Here is a 25,457-nt window from a genome sequence, read left to right as displayed (position 1 = left end):
CTATTTTATTCATTAAAAATAAAAAAAAAGAAAAAATCTCCCCTCTTTTAAGGAGTCCCTCTATTTTGTTTCCTTTTCTATGGCTGGACACCGACCTGCCACAAATTGAAAACGACACATATAACGAAGAGAGAAGGGTTCTGAAGATAAGGAATAAAGATAAAAGAAGACACCCACTAATTCTTTATTTCCTCTCTCTTGTGTACAAACCATAATCACATGGTCTAATTGTTTCTCTCTCTATATATATATAGATACATACCCTAGAAAATTATTATAACTTTGCTGTAAGTATTTCAATCTTAGTTCTAGAAATATGCATCTTAGCCTCTAAAATGATTTTCGGAAGCTTTGGCCATTGTGTGAGCCCATATTTGACTAATTAGGGTTTTGTTTATTTTCAGGAAGAGAGAGAGATGGTGAGGGGGAAAGTGCAGATGAAGAGGATAGAAAATGTAACAAACAGACAGGTGACCTTTACGAAGCGACGAAACGGCATACTTAAGAAGGCTTATGAGCTTTCCGTTCTCTGTGATGCGGATATCGCTCTTATAATCTTCTCCCAGAAAGGAAAGCTCTACGACTTCTCAAGCTCCAAGTAACTTCACTCTCTTTTTCCTTTTATTATCATTTATTAATGTTAGATCTGAAGCTAGATTCTCACTAAAATCACTTTCAGAATAGTCAACTTATAAATTAACTTAAATAACTACTGATTCTCTCTCTCTCTATACAAATATAATATTTTTTTAAGATTGATTAATTGTATTCTAATATGAAGATCTTAAAATATGATTACTTATAACACGTTATTTAAAGTCTAACACATACATCAAAGGTTTCTTTAGTATATGAAACATATTTTTATTTCTTTGTTTTGTTTCAAGAAGCAACACTGCTCAAACAAACTGACCATTTTAAGAGTTCAGACTTTGTTGGGGATTATGACCAGACTTTTTATATATAACTCAACCAGTCAAACTGTAAACATTGTGGGCTTTGTTTGATTATGAGTTATTTGTAAATTGTAAAAGTTAGAAATTAAATTTAGGGAAAGAAGTTTAGAGAGAGAGAGAGAGTAAGATTTAAAAGAAATTATTTTTATTTTATTTCTCTAGATTTATAATAATGGAGTTACATTTATTTATACTCATAATTATAGTTTCTAGAACTCTCTTTAAAATTCTATAACTATTTACAATATTTAGAAGGTTTTAAAACTCTAGATATAAAATCTTGTAAGGTGTTCTAGATAAAAAAAAATTTAGAATATTTTAGATAAAAGTTTTTTAAAATCTTCTAGAAACTATATATTAAGATATTTTGGCCATGTAATACTAATTAGCCCAAACTAATACTAATTCAAAACATTAATATCCAAATCAAGTTTATATATTTAAAGAGTAATCCATAGTTAATAATATTGCTTGGACAGGATAGATAAGTGGTTAATTTGAAAACTTGAATTGACTACAAACCTACAAAGTTATAATTCAAAATTATTATTGTTTAAATCTTATCTTGTGTGAGTTTGAGTGTTACAATTAATTTAATTAGAATTTGTTTTGGAATTTCTAAAATAGTAAAATCTAGAAGTGTTTGAACTTAATTTAAAGTTCTAATAATATTAAAAAAAACCAATTGTGTGTGAGATGCGCCTCATAAAAAATGAGTTCATAAAAAATATTGAAATATCTTTCACTTCTCACCAATATTTTACAAGTGAACCATGAGAGTAAGAGAGGGAGATTACTAAAACTTGATTATGGTGTAACGTTTTGTTTTGATTAATGTCTAAGTTAATTGATTGTTTTCACAATTTCAATCTTATTGATTAGTAGTGAATTACATTTAACGTCGATGTTTTCTATTTTGTAAGTTTGATTAACTTATGTGATAACTAATGTTCCAACTTGTTATGAATTTAATTTTCTTATTCCACAAAAGAGGGTTGCTTTGATGCTTTCCTAAAAGTTTCCCATTTTTTCAAAATTATTTTACAAATTAAGTATACTCTCTCTGTTATATCTTCTGTCTTCTTCCGACATGGATTCTGTATGTTAGATTGTCATGCAGGACTAGGGACAATTACTTGGCAGTGAGATTGTCAATTGTTTACCATCATTTACAAATTTTTGCAATGATATATTTGGTGATCAGAGAATTACTATTTGAATTGTATAGATATGTGTGAGGAACTTGGTTCTTTCACTGATAAATAAAATAAAATTCAATATCAATAAGTTAAGAGCATGAAAGACCATAAAAAATGCAACATTAATATTACCTTTGAATAACCTTTGAATAGAGGCGAGTGACTCTCTAGATGGAGACGGTCAATAGTGGGTCGAAATAAAAGCGGATGAGGCAACTTAGTCAGACAAGCACGTTGTAAAATTGGCTTGATTGGATCTTCATATGTGAGTCATACATCCTTGGGGAGTAAACAGAAACTAGCCAGCCGTTTGCGGGATGATTAAGGGAGATAATAGAGAGCCATAAACTTAAGAATAGTTTATGTTATTATTTATTTATTGATTGAGAATTAATGATCCATTCAAATTTATATACAAATTTAGGAAACAACCCTAATTAGTACAATTATAAAACTATCCTAATATTTTATACAATTGTTCAAGGTTATAAAACTTTATATAAAATATTTTCTCAATAGATCCTATTTCAATATCCTCCCTCAAGATGAACATCGTAAAGAAAAAGTTTAAATCAAAGATGTTCAAACCCTATAATATCAAGAGCTTTAGAAGAATATCCGATTTAAAGTTGATGTTCTTTCCTTTGAAAAGTTCTCTATTCGGCCTGATGAATTTATAGAGATTTTGTCCATCTGATCCATAATATTTTGAGAGCTTTTGAACTTTTTATACTCTCCTTTGGTTATTTCCAATTGTGCGTTATCATTATCTAGAAATGGAGTATTAGTTTTTTATAAACTGATGCATTCATTTTCTTAGTATTCTTCAACTACTCTAGATAACATAAAATCTGAAGCATTAATCTTTGTTGTGTCCTTTCATATTGCATTGTCTACATACTACATTCTTATTATTTTTGTGTCACCATCTGAATTCCTTGTCATTTTGAAGTTTTCTCCACTTGAATTCCGGTTGAATGTTTCTCAATAGTTTTGATGTTGATTTATCTTTTCTTCTCAACATTTAAAATCATTGTGAATGCGTTCTAAACTGTTGGTAGATGATCTATCATCTTAATCAAATCTTTGATGTTCTCATAGGAATCGTCTAGGCCTTGCTATATAGTGTAGATATTATTCCTTAGTTGGTATTGTGTTTGGTCGTTATTGGCTTCACAGTGAGCTTTGATCTCATCCCAAAGCTCATGTGAAGTTGTAGTGCTATGAAAATGTACCTTATTCTTTTTGTCGATTGTGTTTATTATCCAAGTATTTAGTGTTACGTCAACTATCATCCAAAACATTACTTCTTTAAGATCCTCAAAAATCTTGCAAGAACCGTTGATGAAGCATGTATTTATCTTCGATAGTAGACCAAGCCGAATACTAGTACTCTATTTGAAGTAGTCCAGTCGAGTAAGAATCGTTGATGTGAGAACAATTGACTCTCCTTCACATGGATATAGAGGATCAATCCGATCATGTTTTCTTTTGTCACGTGTCGTTGATCGCTAAATAATTGTGTTAATTTTCGTTCGGAGTGAGTTAGGGTTTCGACTAATTGTTCGTTCGACAATAACTTTCATCTTAAAAATAATTGGCAAATTTTAAGGTTGATCAACTATACAATGGTTCTCACAATATAGAGTGCAACGTTCCAATAAGTTATAGATGATTTATTCGTGAAATGAGATTATTATTGTATAATATATGCAATATTATGTTTGCTCTAATTTAGATATAATCATCTTTAAAAAAATTCTAAAACTTAGTTGGTTCGTTGATAGATTTTGTAATTTGTCATTCAGTTTGATAACCTTAACCATTGGTTCATAAATAGATTTATGCAACTTTTCAAGTAATTTAATATCTACAATAATCCGTTCATAAATAGATTTAATGTAATTTTCATGCAGTTTGATATCCGTAACCATGGGTTCAAAAATAAATATCTACAATTTTACAATTTTTCATGCTAGCATATTTACAAAGTAAATTAAGCCAACATCGATAAATATTATTGATATCATTTGCAATTTTGAGACCAATAAATAATTTTATAATTACAAGGTCTTTCATTTTAATTTAGAAACAATGGATCTTATATGTATCCATAACAATATTTTATTGATTACATAATACCATCAACATCATGTTCAATTTCAAGACAAAGAAAGAATTTGTAATTATAAGGTTTTTGATTTTGATTTAGAATCAATGGATCTTAAAAGTATCCATAATAATTTTTTTGATTAAATGAATACGATTGATATCAAATTCAATTTTGAAATTAAGAAAGAATTTTACAATTCTAAGGTCTTTGATTTTAATATAGAATCAATTGAATTTTTTATTGTATTGAAATTTGCTCGAGAATATGTTGGATGACCAAAGTGAGTTGATAAATGTGGGTAAAGAGGAAATTTCTGAGTAATAAGGAATATGTTGGTTAACGGAAATGAGTTCGTAAGTATGTGAGAATAAGATTGTTAGTTGACCGAAGTGAGTTGATAAGGGTCGATAAAATGAATATAGTTAGGTAATAAGGAATATGTTGGTTGAAGAAAGTGAGTTAGTAGGAACAATATTATATAGTTGATTCTATATGATTATGATAATTTTTATTATTTTGTTAATTTATTTTTAAATTTGATAATATTTAAACATTTCACTTGGTTAAAGTTTGTAGTTTGTACGGGTTTAATTTACAACTTTTTAATTTTAGAATCACAATTAAAACCATATGTTTTTTTTATATAGACGTCTTTTTCAAAAGGTAAGAAATGTATTATTATGTCGATTTGTATAAAAACAACATTTTTAAATTTGTGAGGGCAATAATTACCTAACAACAATATATTTTTGCAACATGCACAAAATATCAATTAAAATTAATTTCCTATTTTTACTATAGTCTTTAATTATTATCATTCTTGTTTTGAAATTGTTTAATGTGTTATTATCATTTTTCAATACTTTAATATTGAAATCAAACTGATTTCAACTACAATTACACAAATTTTGATTTTGTTGAAAAGAAATATTCATGTAGATCTAATATATTTGATTAACCTGTATGCAACATATGTTAATTAATGTATTTTTTTATGTCTCCAAAATTTATATGGATCAAAATCAAAATAATTTTATATTTCAAACTTCATTATTGATTCTATTTGATTATTAGAGAAGTAAGGAATTATTTTGTTTTCAAATTTGTTTGAGTAATTTTTATTTTTATCATTACAAATATGGTTACTAGCTCCAAATCTATTAGATTCATTTTGTTGTTTTGATTAAAAACATCTATATATGCTCATATTCTATTCGAAAAAAAACGAAAAATAATTTTTTTTTGGGTAAATGATTTAACACCATTTTATTAAAAACGTAAAAAATGGGAGAGGTCAATAATCAAAACTAGATAAACCATAGTTTTGATTGTAAGATGACAAATAACAGACTCAAAAGTTTCTAAATGGTGGAAGGCAAATCACATTACAAAACACAAATTAAAATAAACAAAAACTAAAATCTAGCTATCCCAACCTATGCTGTCTCCATATCCGTCTTTTGACCATATTGCCTTCTTCCACGTTCCAATCTTCTCGCGTTCTTCATGAAGGGAGATTGAATTGAAGCAGATGATGATGTCTGTCTGCTCTTATTGTTTAATCTTCCTCTATATGAACTCGTGCTAACATAATAAAATGTATTTTTTTCATGATTTCAGGATTTTTGCCACTACTTTTCTATGCTTCAGTTTTTCGTGTTTGAAGATCAACAACCTTAGTTTCCTCTTCGTTTTTCTCCTATGGTGTATCTTTGTTTTCATCTTCTGCCTCTTCCTCTTCCTTACCTTTAGGTTTATCTTCTTCAGAATCCACTGTTTCATCAATTTCATTGATTTCTTCATTATCTGATTCAACTTTGCTTTCTTCTTCTACATCATTACTTTTTTCATTCTCTGATTTTTCCTTGATTTATTCCTTTATATTTTTTCTTGCGGATTTTTTTAAACATCCCCAATATGCTCTTTGATCTTTGATTCTTCCGTTTCATTTTTCTGTTTTTCTTCATCTTGGGCTTTTAAGATTTCATGCTCTTCCTCAATTACTTTTGCACATTTAGTAACTACTATCATATTCTTTGACCGCGTACTTCAAAGATGCACTTCAATGCTTATTCTAGCAAAGGTAAGTTGTTTTCTTCCTTCTGTAATTGAGTCAATGTATAATGATTTCTCCAATAAAATTGAAAAGTGACTTGGAGCTTCTGCATTGTACATGTGTGCTGGGATGTTCCAAAGCTTAAACCATATCTGGACTGTTTCTTTTGGTTTGCTTAGCATGTTCAATTCTTCAGACTAATATAAGTTGGATCCAATATAAGTATGCCCATATTTCAGAATATCATCTAAGTTTGATTCTTCCTAAACTGTAGAAAATAGAGATCATGCATATTTTTTTTTTGGAAAACGACTTAGCGTCATTTCATTAAAAATTCCAAAAAACGGGAAAAAACCCACAAGTTTAAGAGATCATACATATTTGTACAAACCTTCTCTAGTCCATTCTCCTCCCATTGGTTTATTAAGGCTTTCTTGGTGACTGAGAAAGATAATTATATTCTTCTCTATGTAGTTTCCAACTACTACATTTTCTCATTCTTTAACACATTTTTTTTCCACTTTAGTTGACAGTTTAAATTCAAAAGGAGAAGTGAGTACCTTTACTTTTGTTTTAACATTGAGCAGATTTTTCCTTTATAAGCATGATTCTCTTATTTCTTTCTTGCATTATTTTTCCAGACTTCGTTTACTCTTCAACTGGAATTGCTCCCGATAGTATAGGTCTTAGATTTAGGGGACTTTATCAACTCCCTCATTGTTTCAACTGACCAGTTTACTATCTTTTCATACTATTTCTTCTTTAGTAAACTTCAGTCCTTAAGATAGTGTACATTCAATTGAACGATTGTTTGCTGCATTTTATATTTGTTGAGCACAATCTCCTTTCTTTGTGTGCATCAGGAGTTTTGTGATTTGATTTTTCAGTTAAAAGAGATTTGCTCTTTCATTGTAACAAACTTTCCAAATTCCTTATTTCTTCCCTTATTTTCCTGCTATATTTTCTTCAGAAAATTTATTAGCAATTGGTCCTGACTTTTGTTGCATTCCTGTTTTTCATGGATAATTTCTTCAGCAATCCTATCAATTTCATTTTCAGTTGCCTCCCTTACACTTTCCATCACAAATTCTTTGACTTGATTATCCTTATTATTTTTTTCCCATTTTAATGAAGAACAAAAAACAACAACAAAACAGATCAATTATAGAACATGGTACACCAGAAACCCTAACTATTATAGAACAGGGTAAACCAGAAACCCTAATCTAAACTATTAAATTTATAGTGTTGTTCGTGTCGTTCGTGCCGAAAGAGACCCAAAGCAACTAGAAACCGTGAACACAACAAACAAACTACGAGATTGATATCTTGTCGATCGTGCCGATCATTCTGTTCATTCCAATCGTGTCGTTCGTGTCGATTGTGCCGTTCGTACCGATCGTACCGTTCGTGATTAGAGAATTTTATGTATAAATCTTCAAAGCTTTTCTCTCAAATTACCCATTTTTATTATAAAACATCATTTTTTTTTATAAAAAATCAAGAAAAAACAAGCTAATCAAGTCAATATTGTTATTAATTTTTTAAAAGCTTCAACTAAATTTAAGAGGAGAGAATTATTAAAAAAAAATAAAAAATATTAATCATAGTTAGAAGACTTATTTGAATTCTTCAAACAACTTTTTCTTTTTTCTTTCTCTTTTGAATCATTCCTTGATATCTTGTAATCATCCATAGTATCCATAGTTTCTAGATCACTATTTTTGGTTGTTCTTGATCAAATTGTTTGATGATTCATCTTCGTTGACGAAGTTAGATTTACGAACTTCTTTTGATCCGTCGAATAAGTCATTGATAGTTTTCCTTTTAGCCTTGGTCACATTTTTCTCTATACCATGTTAAGATTTTATACAGAAAATTAAACGTACCTTAGTCGAAAATCGAAGTTGAGACTTAAGAGAGATAACATATAGAGAGAGATGAAAGAATGCTTTATGTTATTATTTATTTATTGATTGGATTAATGACCCAATTGATTTTATATACATGTATTTAGGAAACAACCCTAAATAATAAAATATAAACTATCATAATAGTTTTAATCCCCTCTTCTAGCCTAACGGCAATAAGAGGTGGATATCCTTAGCCTCCTTGAGAGATTCTGAGTATGAGCCCGTCAGACGACAAATTCTGCGCTTTATTAATTGGTTAAGTTTGTTTACGGATTATGTATTTAACTCCCTTATGAACACATTTTTTTAAACTATCATAACATTTTATACAATTGTTTAAATAAGTAATAAAACTTTAAATAGATCGAGTCTCAATACCAACTCCAAACAACAAAGAAATATGTACAATGACTTATTATTCTTTTCGGTTCTTTAAGAAGTCAAAAGATAAGCTTATGTCTTCTTAGAGGTATTTGAGTATTTAAATAAAAAGACTAGGCTGGTTTGAGGAAAGAGTTTTTTGGGTTTTACTTGGGTTTCTCTTAAAAAATCCTTGTTTGATAAAAAATATGAAAAAATTTATTTTTAAAATTTAAAGACTAATCTTAGAGGATATGGTTTAGGTGAGAGAATGATGGTTTAGAGAGAGAGGATAAAATTAGAGGATAATTTTGATATTTAAATGAATAAAAGTATTGATTAAATTGTTGATATGATGTTTAGGTTTTGGGATAAAAACTAGATTTTATCCCAAATAACCAAACATCAAATAAGCCATAAGTCATTGTAATGTTGTTAGTAGTAACAACATTAGGGATGAAAACCAATTTTGGTAGGTTATTAGTGGAATTATATTTTAAAACAAGTAGAAGGTTACTAGTGGTTTCCATCACTGAAATTTTCAACTATATCTGAAATTTTCCTCTTTGTGGAGGCTATTAGAGATACGTGTGTGGAGATATTCCCCTCGAGTCGGGTCGAGGTTCCGGATCTCCTGTCTTCGGAATCATCAGTAGTTGAATTATGACAACTCTCTACTTGCTTCAGACTCATGAAGAATAAGTGGATCGAGCATATGCTTAAGGAATAATTACTCATTCGTATGCTAAAGGAATAATTACTTCGGATCGTGTTGTTCAAGAATCTTGGTAATTAGGACACATAAAAAAACGAAAAACAAATAGAAGAATAAGAAATTCAAATAGGAGATATGAATTATAATGCAAAAATAGGACGGACAATCTTAGCAATAAAATAGATAAGATTAACATTAAGAAAACTAACAAGACTTATTCATCTTTTTAGTATTTTTTAGTGGGAATTGAACCCTTTGATACTTGTTAGGATTTTGTCATTATACTCTTGTTCTTATAAATTTATTTTTTTGATAAATTTGTAACAAATCAAATCATAATATTGTCTTGCATATATACCGACTACTACCTGTTATTTCATTGAATGATTCATTGAATGACGCTTGCAAGTTACAACGAATATAGTTTGGCACGGGCTTGCGTGTTGCAAGGATCATAAGGATCTCAAACCCAATCACCATCGTAGTAGCTAGGTTGTCCAAGTGAGTTATAGTGATGGTCGATAAAAACAAGTTATTACATGCATGAAGTGTGGTGGACATAATGCAAAATGCGGTTGAATCAGTGAAAAAACACGAGTGATTTTTTACTTGATAGACAAGGTTGACTATGAAGCGAATATGTTTCATATACTAAAAGGATCCAACAATGTTTCCATACGGGGAGCTGATTAGATAATGGAGCACTACGATAATGTCCTCTTCTGACTAACTCGTGACAAACCATTTCACGCTATTTAGATTTTGTGCTTAGATCGTGTTAAAACCTACTATTTCTTTTAGTTTATGTTATCCATGTGACGATTGCAACAAGTTTGCGTGTAGCAACAATCGTCCGGTTATATATAATTAGTGTTCTAATATTGTTGCAGTATAGAGAAGACGATAAAGCTATACAAGGAATACAGGAAGGATCAGAAGCTTGATGAAACCAACAGACCCATCATGGATCACCACCATATTCAGGTTTGAATCAACAATTTTTATCATTTCTCAAAACACTCCCAAAGATTGATTGTTTTGATTATTATTGCAGCTTCTGAAATCTGAATCAGCACATATGGCTGGAATGATCCAGTTTCTGGAATCCACTCAACGGTAATTAATTAGAACATAAAACATAAAACATCAACTAAAATTTTCAATGCATAACATATAAAATCAAATTAATTTAAATCGTTTAGGAGACTTCTGGGACAAAGTATTGATTCATACTCGCTTGAAGAACTGAATGAAATGGATGCCCAAATGAACCGAAGCTTACACAAAATTCGTACAAGAAAGGTATATATATATAGCTAAATTCATTAAATCATGAAAAAAATGTGGAAGATGATGATTACCCAATATATGATAATGCAGGAACATCTGTTCAAAGAGCAAGTAGAGAAGCTAAAGCAAAAGGTAATAAATATCATGCATGAATTTTGTAACTTTTGTTGTAAAATATCATCCATTAATTTATTGTTACAAAAGCAGGAGAGGGAATTGCTGGAAGAAAATGCAAGATTATGTCTAGAGGTAATGATCAATTAACTACAAGTGAGAAAATGATATTGATGAATGAAGTTTTGAAATTTGTTGGTTGTGTTAATGTTAGTGTGGGAAGAAGCCATGGGAGAAAATATACAAGGAAGCAACAGCAAGTGATCATGACATGAGTAGCCAAAGTTCAGAGGTCATGACTGAGCTGTGTCTCCACACCCGTGCCTGATCAAGCTATAATAATAATAATAATAAATATTGAATATCATAAATAAGTTGGTTCATGGAAGAGTTTTTAATAATAAATTGTACTAATTAACCTTTTATCTAATAAACTATTCACGGAAACATACCTGGATAGGTAGTAAAGAACAATTTATGAAGTTTATGAAGACTATTTCATATTTTTGTTTGATCTTAGATCTCTTAGTTCTATATAATACTTTAATTCTCTTTAGAATGAAAAAACTTTTACTTTATTGTCTATTGATATTAACATAACTAGCAATTAATATAGTGTATTTATCCTTAAATATATAAACAAAATATTATATATATATATATATATGAATAATGATTTAGGGGCCGAGAGTGGGGCTCCGATCGTAGAGCGAATCTACGTGGCATTGACACGCTGTAATGCCATGTTGTAAATTTTCAATTAAAAAATAAAAATTAAATTCAAACAAGCGTGCATTAATACTCTTAGCCTGCCCCTTTCTCTCACTAGCATTAATGCGCGTCTCTTCGCCTGCCTTAGACTTAATCTCAATCAATCACTAACTACATTGTCTCTCTCACTACTCTCTCCTCGCTCCTGTAATACACTCAAGATAAACATCATATATCTATCAATTAAGCTCCATATAACTAAGTTATATGCTCCATATATCTACCAATTACACTCCATATAACTAAGTAATACACTCAATATATCTACCACTCATTCTTTATATATCTACCAATTACGCTACATATATCTAATACTTAAACTCTATATATCTACCACTTAAACATATAACTACCAATTACTTATCCATATAAATATAAAATAATAGGTCAAGATAACTCACCAATTCAGCTTGATAGATGTCTTCACTTGTTATGCCGAATAACCTCCATTCATTTTCTATTGATTGATTGTAAATTTCATGATCATTTTTCGTGTATTGAGCTCAATATATTTGTGTATTAAGATCAATAAAAAGTGTATTGAGCTCAATATAACTGTGTATTTGGTTCAATATATTCGTGTATTGAGCTCAATATATCTGTGTATTGAGCTAAATATAAATGTGCATTGAGCTCAATATAAATGTGTATTGAGCTTAATATATCCTTGTATTGAGCTAAATATATCTGTGTATTGAACTCAATATATCTGTGTTTTGAGCTCAATATTTAGCTCAAAATATCCGTGTATTGACCTCAATATAATAGTGTATTTAACTTAATATATCTGTGTATTGAGCTCAATATAAAGATGTATTGAGCTCAATATACCGTGTATTGAACTCAATATAAAGGTGTATTGAGCTCAATATATCATTGTATTGAGCTCAATATATTCGTGTATTGAGATCAATATAAAGATGTATTGAGCTCAATATAACAATGTCAATATAAAGTTGTATTGATCTGAAGATAAAGTAAGGATAACGATTAAAGATAACGATGAAAAAACACAATATCAAAACATAGTAGTCATATGGAGTTACCTGAACAATGTCAATATAAAGTTGTATTGATCTAAAGATAAAGTGAGGATAACGATTAAAGATAACGATGAAAAAACACAGTATCAAAACATATTAGTCATATGGAGTTACCCGACCACCGTCGATATGGTTCTCCGGAGCAGCCACCGTCGAAATGTATTTATATCGAGTTATATCTTGACCGCCGTCGATAAGGTTCTCCAGAAGAACCGAATCTATTATAGGGTTTACAAGAAATTGGTTGTCTGGGAGAGGATAGAGAAAATAGAGAAAAGAGAAGATACAGCCGGGCAAGAGAGAGAAAAAAGAGAAAGTGGTTCCGTACGCTTACATTTCTTTTTTATATAATTTTTTTTACAGCCTGACAAAGCACACATGGCAGCCACAGAGGATTCGCTGTATGGTCGGAGGCCCAGCATCGGCCTCCCTATCACTATTATCAAAATAATAATATTCAAATATAATTAATTTTGAAGTGAATTTGATTTGTAAAATTATTTTAAATCCTAATTAATTAACGTATATTTTAATTTCATCAAATATTTAAAGTTACAATTTTATTTATAAGTTTGAAATCTAATTTTTTATTAATTTGCAAAAGAGTTAAAAAAATATCAAATGCACACGAATTTATCATATAAATTGAAAATAATTTTGACAAAATATTTTTAAACATTGAGTTTTGAATAAAATTATCAATCAAATTATATAAACTCTACTTGTGTCTAATATTATTTATTGTTGATATACTTATTTAAAAATAAATATTAAAAAATTACATAACAAATTTATTTATATATATATTTATATATTTATATATTTATATTGATTTTGATTATTTAAGTACTAAATTTAGTAAGAATTGATATTTATAAAAAATAAAAAATAAAAATATTTAATATAATTAATTGTATGAAAATAAATAAATTATAATAATAGATATTTGAACAAATATTAAACATATTTAAAATTAATAAAAATAAGTAATTAAATAAAAAATATGTTAGTAATTGATTTTTTTTTCTTTTAAATTTTGTGTCAATTCTAAAAATTGTGTTTTCAAGTATACAGTGTCTTAATTTTTTTTCTTTTTCTTTTTATATTTATAAAAAAATTAGTATCAACTACGTACATTTCTATCCTTTCAAAATTTAACCTATTTAGTTATATATTTTTTTAAATATTTTTATTAATTTATTAAAATTTCTTTTATTCCTTTTAATTTATTTTTTATGAAACAATTTTTATTTCACTTTTTATTTAATAATATAATAATATATATATATAAATATAATTTTTTTATTAAAAAATAACATTAATTATTAATTTTATTTAATAATAATAATTTAATATTATAATATTTTGTATAAACAAATATTATAAATTAAAATAACAAATATTTATTAATTATTTAAAATATTTCAAAAATATAATATTAAATATATTTGTTTGGTTTTATTATTCGAATATATATGTATTACCTATTTATTATATTTTATAGTTTTCTTAATTTATGTATATATTAATTATTAATAATATTTTTGAAAAATGTGCATATATATTAAAATATTAAAAGTTATAAAAAAAATCATTTAACCACAATAATAAAGCATTACATTAAAATAAAAATAATATAAAAAACGTTACTCAATAGGTTATTGAGCTTATAAGTTCTTTAAAAAGAAAGACGATTAACTCGTTAACAGGTCTTTCTAGAATGAATCTCATAAAACATTATAATAATAACATTATGAATATACGCATCGAACGACTATAATAATTAAAAATTGGACGATTTTTCTCCAACTAGATAGTCAATCAAAATATTACTCAATCAATCTAACACTTATCCGACCTTTTTTCTCCAACCAGATAGTCAATCAAAATATTACTCAATCAATCTAACACTTATCCAACCTTTTTTCAACCGATTCATTCAGCAAAAGAGGAAATACAACAGCGAAGAGGAAATACAAAAACGACCCTTTGTAATTCATCAGTACTAACTCTAATTATTGTCGTTCTTACTAGATATACCTTTTATGGATGATGTTTTAACGTCCAAATTGCCTTATCAACTAAGATAAAGATCGGAGAATTGTCAACTCTATGACAATCGTTGTCAGAATTCAAATAAGATTCCAGTCGACTAAAACTAGTCACGATCTCTGGCTTGAAATTAAATCGAGATATGAATAAATAATGGTATGAGAATGTATTATCTCTAAAAATATAATATCATACTGCATCAAAGATCAGACTTAGAGGAATATTAATCTAAGATTAGACTCCTATAGTATGAAATGCTTAGTTTTAAACTACCTATAAAGTTTAGGTATATAGGAAATAAGATGATTGCGATAAATGTTTTCTAGATCTTGGAATGATCGAAGATGATGAAGAAAACAAGTTAATTCATTTTTTTTATTAGAATTAATAATGAGTATGAAAATGTTAATGATCAAATACTAATACAAGAATATTGGCCTACTATGTACATGTACCTTTTACTTAGAGTGTTAGCAGGACTAATAAAATATTTCAATTCATTTTTTTTGGAAAAAAATATTTCAATTCATGCCAGTCTATTTTAAACTATTCAGATATGATTACCATTGTTGATGATTTTTTAAATTTTACTTGGATTTAATTTATTAATGATAAACACCTGTATTTTAAATCATATATTTTTAAAAGTCAATATGAAACAAAGACAAGATCATTAGAACTGATAATAAAACAGAATTTATTAATGCTAGATATTTCAATCTTTTTAAATATATCTTGGTATAATGATTGATTGTCATACGGCTTCAAAGTTGCGAGCACATATCATTACTCATTGTAGCTTTTTGATTAATCCAACACCAATGAATCAATTTGGTTAAAAACTTCAATTTAAATGTTTAATAAAAAAGTTTCGGATCATATTTTATTTAGAGTTTTTGGATATTTATGTTATAAAACTAATGTACTCACATACAAATCAAAGTTTACACATGTAAGAAAGAAATTGTCTTTATAGAATATCTTCGTAGCCTTACACAAAAATTCCTAATTTTCATAAAGCTTGAAGCTTCTTTAATGTCAGATTTATTTTTAAGGGTGAGGGCTTGAAAGTGGATCACTTGCCTTTGGTTTGCCTAGAGGAGGCTATTTATAGTCTCCCAAGGTCGATAACAAAGAATTGTAAAGTCACAAGATTAGAGATCAATTGATATTGGTGGTGGTTTGCCAAAGGATCAAAGGAATGTAAGTGTGAAAGTGTGAGGTTATGAGATGAGATGTCGATTGTGATTGGTAATTGGTTTACCATTGAATAAGAGACCAATAATATTAGAATTTGGGGTTAGTTTGTCGAGAGATAATAAGTCGGTAGTTGATTTCCCAATAGATATGAGAGGCGTGTGAAACTGTGTTTGAGATAGGTGGTTGGTTTATTGAGAGATAAGAAGTGTGTAAAAATATTTTTATAGTTAGAAAATATTTTTATCTTATTAATAAAGAATGAAATTTTATTTGTAAATTTTATAAAAAATTCAAAAATTTGATATTTTTTAGGTTACAAAATATATATGAATACATACAGTTATAAATGAAACTCAGTAATCACAATTAGTCTAATGGTGAAAGTGACCACCTTCCACACTTGAGACTAGAGTTCGAATCCTTGCAAATATAAATTATGAGTGAATTATATTTGTTTGAGGGGATAATTTGATGGTAGTATATGTGGTTATAAATGTCAATAAGTGTTTGAGGGGATAATATGATAGTGTTACATGTGGATAAAATTTTGAATAAATTATATGTGTTTGAGCGGATAGTGTGATGGTGGAATATGTGGGTACAAATTTAAATAAAATATGTGTTTAAGACGATAGTGTGATGGTGGTATATGTGGGTGCAAATTTGAATGAATTATATGTGTTTTAGGGGATAATGTGATTATGATATATGTGTGTGTAAATTTGAATGAATTATATGTGTTTGAGGGGATAGTGTGATGTGTTTGAGACGATAGTATAATGATGGTATATGTGGGTGCAAATTTGAATGAATTATATGTAGTACTTGAGAGGATAGTGTAATTATTATATATGTGGGTGTAAATTTGAATGAATTATACACTAGTAAAAAGGGTAATAGTGAGCATTACCACCGATTGCTCAATGTAATAGTGATTGGTCTTTAAACCAATTGCTATTATACCACATATAACGTTGATTGGTTACAAAACCAATCGGTATACCCCATTAAAAAACCGCGAAGAGAAGGCACCAGATTTTTGTCGCTTTATTTAGTCATAGTACCATTTGGATTTTAAACCAATCGACACCCCATATAATTAGCAACCTTCGAGACAACTTTTTCTCTTCTTTTCTCTTTCCTAAACCCTACCTCTCTCTCTCCGTATCTCTTTCCTCTCTCGCCGTCGTTATCTTCTCACCACATGTCACCATATTCTATCACTTAGGGCACCATATCACGACATCCTCCAGATTTTCTCCAACTTTGATGGCCGATTCTGCGAGAAATTGGTCTAGAAATTCATTGACGACAATCCTAGAGCACTAGAACAAACTCTCAAGTTTCTTAGTCGATAGATCTTAAGGTACGTTTCCACTAAAAATTATATCTCGTTCAGTTCTGTTGACGCATCCGCCTTCTTAGACACAACCGACAATTAAGGCTTTAGAAATTAATCATAGAAGAAGTGTAGAAGATAGCATGGTCAGATTTGAAAGACGAGATAGAGAGATAGAAAAAAGCTGATAACATCGTGTTTATGCTCCTTTTGCCAAGCGAGCGCCGTCTCTGCGATCGCGTCTTCTTCAATTTCTCTACATCTGCAGACCTTTCCTTCATTGATGTATGCAGGGGATCAACTATTCAGCTTCTCTAATTCGTAGATGCTGTGGCAGTCAGAAGTAGAACCCTGAAATGACTATTCAGAGCCCCAAGGTTGCAATTTTCTGCTTTCTTATGAAATGCTTGTTTTGTTCAAACTCTTAAACACCACTTATTAATCGGTAAACCAACCACCAATCACAATCGACCTCTAATCTCGTGACTCACACTTCGGTCAATCAACATCTCATTCACATATATATTTAACCACCAATCTCAATTGAACTCTAATCTCACGACCTTACGATATTTTGTTACAATAAACCGAAGGTCAAAACATATATATTTTGTTCATAAGGTGTTGAGAAGGGTCAAAACCGAAGGTTTTCAAATAAACCTTCGGTTTTGACCTTTGTTTAAAGAAATCAGAAAAAATTCTAAGTGTTGGGAAAGGTCTAAACCGAAGGTTTATTTGAAAAACTTCGGTTTTGACCATTGTTTAAAAAAAATAGAAAAAATTCTAAGTATTGGGAAGGGTCTAAACCGAAGGTTTATTTGAAAACCTACGGTTTTGACCTTTGTTTAAAGAAATTAGAAAAAATTTCTAAGTGTTGGGAAGTGTCTAAACCGAAGGTTTTTTGAAAACATTCGGTTTTGACCATTGTTTAAAAAAAAACAGAAAAGATTTTAAGTGTTGGGAAGGGTCAAAATCGAAGGTTTTCAAATAAACCTTCGGTTTTGACCTTTGTTTAAAAAAATCAGAAAAAATTCTAAGTGTTGGGAAGGGTCAAAACCGAAGGTTTTCAAATAAACCTTCGGTTTTGACCTTTGTTTAAAAAAATCAGAAAAATTTCTAAGTGTTGGGAAGGGTCAAAACCGAACGTTTATTTGAAAACCTTTGGTTTTGACCCTTGTTTAAAAAAAATAGAAAAAATTCTAAGTGTTGGGTCAGGACCGAGAGGTTTATCTAAAACTTTCGGTTTTGATAGCAATTTCCAAAAATTATACCATTAACTTTCGATTTTACCACTTCATAATTTGTTAAATTAATTTGTTTTTCACCTACTAATCTAGACTCCCAACTAATCTAATAAAGTGTGGGTTGTTTTTTAAAACTTAAGATTGTGTTTAATGTTAAAATGTTAAAGATTGTGTTTGATTATATAAAGAAGTGTATATGTATGTTTGTGTTTGATGATCATATAAATGTGTATAAAGTTTGATCATATGGAGTGTGTAATGTTTTAAGATTATCAAATGTGTTAAATTAATGTTGTTCAAAGTCATTAGAAGGTGAAAAATCAATTAATTTAACAATTTGTGAAATGGTAATTCTGAAAGTTAATGATATAACTTTCGGAAATAGCTATCAAAACCAAAAGTTAAAAATATAAATTTCGGTTTTACCCTTCACAAAAAACATACAGTTTAAGGCCAAGACCGAGAGGTTTATCTAAAACTTTCGGTTTTGATAGCTATTTCCGAAAGTTATACCATTAACTTTCGGAATTACAACTTCATAATTTGTTAAATTAATTTGTTTTTCACCTACTAATCTAGACTCCTAACTAATCTAATAAAGTGTGGGTTGTTTTTTAAAATTAAGATTGTGTTTAATGTTAAAATGTTAAAGATTGTGTTTGATTATATAAAGAAGTGTATATGTATGTTTATGTTTGATGATTATATGAATGTGTATAAAGTTTGATCATATGGAGTGTGTAATGTTTTAAGGATATCAAATGTGTTAAATTAATGTTGGTCAAAGTCATTAGAAGGTGAAAATAAATTAATTTTACAATTTGTGAAATGGTAATTCCGAAAGTTGCATCATTAACTTTCGGAAATAACCATCAAAACCGAAAGTTTTATATAAAACTTTCGGAAATGACCCTTATCAAAATCGAAAGTTTTATATAAAACTTTCGGAAATAACCCTTATCAAAACCAAAAGTTTTATATAAAACTTTCGGAAACGACCCTTATCAAAACCGAAAGTTTTATATAAAACTTTCGGAAATGACCAAAGAAAATAAAAAATCGCGCCTCTTCTCTTCTTCTTTCCCGATTTCCTTTCCCTCTTCTCATCTTCTTCCCTCCGCCGCCTCCCCGACGACGACGCCCAACCAGACGAAGACGCCGCCCAACCCGATGACTACGGCCACCGGATGCCTCCTGTTCTCGTTCCCGTTCCGCTCCTCCGCTCAAGAAGATAGCCGAGTCGAATCCTCCAAGACAACGTGCGCCGCCGCCGAGACAAATCCTCCAAGACGACGCCGCCTCCGCCTGAAGAAAGCCGCCGCCTATTGAAGACGAAGCGCCCTGCTGCTAGTTGCCGCCGCCGCCGCCGCCCCCTGCAAGTTATTTTTTTTCAGTATTATTGTTAGATTTTTTGGATTATTGTTAGATTTTTTCAATTATGTTGGATTATTGTTAGATTATGTGTATATTATTGTTAGATTAAGTTATAAGTTTGGGATTAGGTTATTGAATTAGATTTTGGAATTGATTTTAGATCTGGTTTTGGATTTGGTTTTTGGAATTGGTTGTTGGATTTTGTTTTGGGATTAATTATGTTGAATTGTTAGATTATGTTTATATTATTGTTAGATTAGTTTAGATTATGTATTGGATTATGTTATTGGATTTCGTTTTTGGAATTGGTTGTTGGATTTTGTTTTGGGATTAATTATGTTGGATTATTGTTAGATTATGTTTGATTTATGTTAGATTAGTTTAGATTATGTATTAGATTATGTTATTGGATTTGGTTTTTGGAATTGGTTGTTGGATTTTGTTTTGGGATTAATTATGTTGGATTATTGTTTGATTATGTTTGAAATTATTGGATTAATGTTAGAATTCGTTAGATTGAGTTTGCTATAGTTTGATTAATGTTAGATTTATGTTATATGTTCAATAGTTTAGTTTGATTTTGTTCGATTTGGTTTATTTTAGTGTTTTATTTTGTTTGATTAAGTATTTGGATTTGGTTTTGGATTGATTATATTATTGGATTGATTTGGTATATGTTTATGTTGTTTTTGTTTGATTAATAGGTTTATTATTGTTCGATCTACCTACAGTCGCTCTTCTTCGTCGCTCTTTTCCTGCAATGTTAGTTATTGTTGGTTTATTATATGGTTAGGTTAGTTTAATGTTAGATTTTCATGTTAAATTTAATTTTGATTTAAGTTAGGTTTGATTTATGTAAGATTATGTGAAATTATGTTTGATTTATGTTAGATTATGTTAGATTTGGTTTGATTTATGTTAGATTATGTTTGAAATGTGTATGAATGAAATAATGTTAGATTATGTTTGAAATGTGTATGAATAAAATATTGTTCGTTTAGATGGAATTTGGCTTGGATAATGTTAGATTATGTTGAATTTTTGTTGAATAATGATAGATTAAGTAGAGATTATGTTACAATTATGTAATCCTAATTAATTTAGACAAAGTTAAGTAAATAATAATGCGGGTTGTTTTCAATTTTATTAGAAACATGGAAGTACCCGATAAAAGCTGGATGACCGTACGTCGAGATCATCCAGATTACGAGGAAGGTGTTGAAAAATTTCTCGAGTTTGCTGTTAGGAGTACATCCCGACAAACTGTGAAATGTCTTTGCGTGAAATGCTTGAACACACCGTTTATGGAAATAGGCGATGTGAAGACTCACCTCATCATTTATGGAATAAATTATCATTATGAGTACTGGCATTATCATGGAGAAAAGAGATGTACTACTCACGTGGTGAATGACAATGTCGATGAAGATGTCGATGACTTCGATGATGATGATGATCAGTCGGAGGATGTCGTGCCATAATTTAACGATCCGAGAACGGAGATAAATAATACAGTTAATGAAGATGTCAATAAAGAAAGTTATATGCACAATTTTATAAACGATATGTTCTACAACGTTAATGATGTCCCGAACAACCATGAACCAGTCGAAGATGCGCAGAGATTTTATAAATTGCTTGATGATTCCAAACGACCATTGTATGAAGGTGCTCGAATAACGAAATCATCAGCATTACTGAAACTACTTAACATAAAGCATGTTTGTCAATGGACAAATTCTTCGTTCGATATATTGTTGCGTCTGCTTAAAGACTACATATTACCGATTGACGCTCAATTGCCAAACTCCTACTACGAAAGTAAAAAATTCATTACTGATATCGGGCTTAAGTATGACAAGATAGACGCATATAAGAACAACTATATGCTATTTTGGAAGAACGAAAAAAATGTAGATTCTTGTAGAGTTTGCGGTCTTTCAAGATGGAAAGTCGACCAAGCAAGTGGGGCAATTCGAAAGAAGCAAAATAGGAAATTCATTCCAACTAAGGTTTTGAGATATTTCACTCTAATACCAAGACTGCAAAGACTATACATGTCCTCGAAAACGGCTCCAATGATGAGATGACATTAGGAAGGAAGAGATGATAGTGATACGTTGAGACATCCTGCTGATTCCTTAACTTGGAAAACGTTTGATAAAAATTATAAAGATTTCGCGTCAGAATCTCGAAACGTAAGACTAGGTTTATCAAGCGATGGGTTTCAACCATTTGTAAATGGGAAAAAGTCATACACTGTTTGACAGGTTATTCTCATTCCTTATAATGTGTCACCCACTACTTGCATGGATTCCAACAATTTCATTCTATCTATGTTAATTCCGGGTCCATAGAGTCCGAGAGATGCAATTGACATATTTCTCCAGCCATTGATCGACGAGTTGACTGAATTGTGGCAAACGGGTGTGAGAACGTTTGATGCACATACCTCCCAATACTTAAACATGCGAGCGACGTTGCTATGGACCATTAACGACTTTCCCGCGTACGCGAATTTGTTAGGCTGGAGTACGAAAGGGAAATTCGCTTGTCCCTGTTGTAACAACGACACAGTATCTCTTCGGTTAGTTAATGGTTCTAAACAATGTTACATGGGTCACAAACGTTTCCTCCCACCAAAGCACAAATACATAAGGGATAAAGAGTCATTTAATGGTCGAACAGATTACAAAGAGCCCTCTACATTGTTAACGGGGAAAGAATGTTACGAACAAACACGAGACCTAGAAGACACAATTCTTACTACGGATCTGAGCAAAAAAACCAAGATATATCATGAAACGTGGGGAGACAATTGGAACAAACTTAACATTTTCTTCCGTTTTCCTTATTGGAAATCACTATTATTGAGACATAATTTGGATGTGATGCATATTGAGAAATTTATTTGTGATAGCGTGTTGAGAACAATAATGAATGTGAAAGGGAAGACTAAGGATGGTCCTAAAGCCCGTAAAGACTTAAAACTCTTATGCATAAAATCATGGTTACATCTTATAAATGATGAAGGAGTTGTTCATTATCCAGAAGCGCCTTTCACTTTGACATTCGATAATAAAAAACTGCTTTGTAAATTTTTGAAAGATCTCAAGTTGCCTGATGGTTTTTGCTCAAATATCGGCGGTTGTGCAAATTTGGAAGAGAAAGATTTCGGGATTAAAGAGTCATGATTGTCACATTTTGTTGGAATATCTTATTCCTTTAGCAACTCGTGGATTACTTCCAGATAATGTGTATGATACGTTAGTAAATTTGTCTCGGTTCTTTCGGTTGTTGTGTTTTAAAGAGTTGATTCAAGCGGACCTTGAACAATTGTACATGGATATTACATTAACACTTTGCAAATTTGAAATGATTTTTCTACCGTCAATCTTCGACATCATGATGCATCTCCCGGTTCACTTGTCATTTAAGGCTTTGCTTGGGGGACCTGTTCAGTATCGATGAATGTATCCGTTTGAACATTACATGGGTACAATGAAAAGATATTTGCGGAATAATAACCACCCCGAAGCCTCTATAAGCGAGAGCTATCTTGTAAATGAGAGTATTAGTTTATGTGTCAGGTATATGGAGGAAGAAGAGCAAGAAAATGCACAAACTGAAATCTCGGGCATTTCAATATTTTCATTGTTGGAAGACCTATCTAACGGAAAAATATACAACTTGGATTATATCGATCGAGTGACATCTCATTAATACATTTTGAAAAATTGCCCCAAAGCAGAACCTTTTTACATGTAAGATTCTATGTTGCTGTTATTAATTAGCATTAAAGAGTATGCTATTTAATATTCAATCTATTTGCAGAGATTATATGCAATATTGTAATAACAACGAGTCCTGTGGAGAAACATTTGCCGCTTATTTCAAGCATAGAGTGAATAAATTATAAACCATATCTCCTAACTCTTTATATTTATTTTAACGACTACATTTCAGGTATATATATAGGTCGCTCAATTAGCAGAATTTAATGACATATCAAGAGACCTCAAGATCTTAGGAGAAGGTCCAAGTATGTACTAGTCTATGTATGTTTGGTGTAAAGTAAACGAATACAAATTCTGTACAGAAAAACACGACGAAGGTTTGACCACTCAAAATAGTGGGGTGGTTGTTGAAGGGTACAACGGGTCTGAAACTATGGAGTTTTAACGGATATAATCGAAGTACAATATTTTTCTCACAAACGAGTTGTTTATTCAAGTGTAAGTAGTTTGATACACACTCTGGAGAACTAGGAGTGAAAGTGGATAAATATGGCTTCGTAAGTATAAATGTAAACCAAATTTTGAAAACTAAAAGTCAAGACCCGTATATATTGGCGAGTCAAGCAAAACAAGTATTCTACGCCCCTGATATGTCAGCCCGACCCGATTGGAAGATTGTGACAAAAATAAAACCGTGGTTTACAAATATATGGTTCAGATTAATTAATTAGGTAGATTTATGTTTTTTACTTTATATTCATTCTTATTACTACTTTATTTCAATTATTCACTCATTTAGTAATGGTATGCATTAAGAATGTCTAAAGGTAGTAAAGAACCTTGGTGGAGTATTGAGGAAAACACCAAATAAATTGTCTAAGCCGTACCAAAACCTCATTGCACAATTAGAAAACTTAAGGCTCTGAGAATTGTCTTCTAAAGATCAACCACCTATTTCTGTGATCCCGATAGATACTGCTCCCCCAGCAGACGAGGATGTTGATGCTGCTGAGGCTGAAGAGTTTGTAGAGAGTACGTTTGCTGATATGGGGGATGACGATGAGGTTGACGACGAGGGTCACGAGGAGGATGACGAGGAGGAGCACGGTTCCACTCCCGACCCATCATCGACAGGTAACTTGTTTAAAATTAGTTATTGTTTGAATTGATTCACATATCTAATTATGAATTTGATAATATTGAAGAATCTTCTGCCCACAAGAGACGGGGGAAGAACAAGAATATTGCACTCTCTAAGAGGTCAGCGGGGACAAGGATTCCTCTGACTTTTAGAGAGGTAGATGGGAGGCCCGGCGGTGCTGACATGGGAAGAACACGGTGGTCTAGACATGTGGGGTCGGTTGTGCGGGACCCCTCAACCGTCTCACACTGTCTTCTAAAGTGGAATGCATTAAGTGCGGATCAATTGGATTCAATTTGGACTACTATGATGGTAATAATTATTACTTAATTATACCTTAATCATTAAATAATTGTTTATAACATGTGAATGTTTTTATTTTCAGGATCCGTTCGAGGCTACTAATGGTTCTATTGATACTTATCGAAAGACCATATTGGGACACGCCAAGCAGATATGGGATAGATGACGCTTAGATTTGAACACGTGATATATCTACGTCCATAAAGGAGATGAGACGGCCGTACTGGCCAATTCTCCACCAGACTACGATCGAGATGATTGGGAGTTTGTGTGTCACAACCATTTCTTCACGGAAAAATTTAAGGTACGGTTTCATAAATCAAATAAAAGTTGATATTAATTATTCTAACTTCATTTTTTATTTAAAATTTAAAAAAACAGTAGTACAAATATTGTTAACAGGAAGAAGCTCAAATTCCCACATCATACGGGAAGTAGACCGTTTTCTCAAGTTGAAGAAGAGTTAGTAAGTTATTTGTAATAACTTAATAATATAAAGATTGTTATTAATTATATAAATCATTTCTTTCAACATGC

The 25,457-nt window shown here is 30.5% G+C and overlaps 1 protein-coding gene across 1 annotated transcript; it reads left to right on the top strand.

Annotated features, from left to right (window-relative positions):
- Positions 1-381: 381 nt before the first annotated feature.
- Positions 382-11,044, top strand: LOC124936346 (MADS-box protein AGL42-like). Its single transcript, XM_047476843.1, has 7 exons — positions 382-598; positions 10,203-10,296; positions 10,367-10,428; positions 10,515-10,614; positions 10,693-10,734; positions 10,810-10,851; positions 10,931-11,044. Exons 1-7 carry the CDS (start codon positions 417-419, stop codon positions 11,042-11,044), a joined length of 636 nt encoding a protein of 211 aa, XP_047332799.1. The 5' UTR covers positions 382-416.
- Positions 11,045-25,457: the final 14,413 nt, after the last annotated feature.

This window comes from Impatiens glandulifera, chromosome 1 (assembly GCF_907164915.1).
Source record: "Impatiens glandulifera chromosome 1, dImpGla2.1, whole genome shotgun sequence".
Classification (NCBI taxonomy): Eukaryota; Viridiplantae; Streptophyta; class Magnoliopsida; order Ericales; family Balsaminaceae; genus Impatiens; species Impatiens glandulifera.
This window is presented reverse-complemented; position numbering and strand designations above follow the sequence as displayed.

What these genes read in the sequence shown, in the direction of transcription:
- LOC124936346 (XM_047476843.1), top strand. Translation starts at nt 417, where the DNA reads ATGGTGAGGGGGAAAGTGCAGATGAAGAGGATAGAAAATGTAACAAAC. An exon ending in ACAAAATTCGTACAAGAAAG is followed by an intron (nt 10,615 to 10,692) that starts GTATATATATAT and finishes ATGATAATGCAG; the next exon opens with GAACATCTGTTCAAAGAGCA. An exon ending in TAGAGAAGCTAAAGCAAAAG is followed by an intron (nt 10,735 to 10,809) that starts GTAATAAATATC and finishes TTACAAAAGCAG; the next exon opens with GAGAGGGAATTGCTGGAAGA.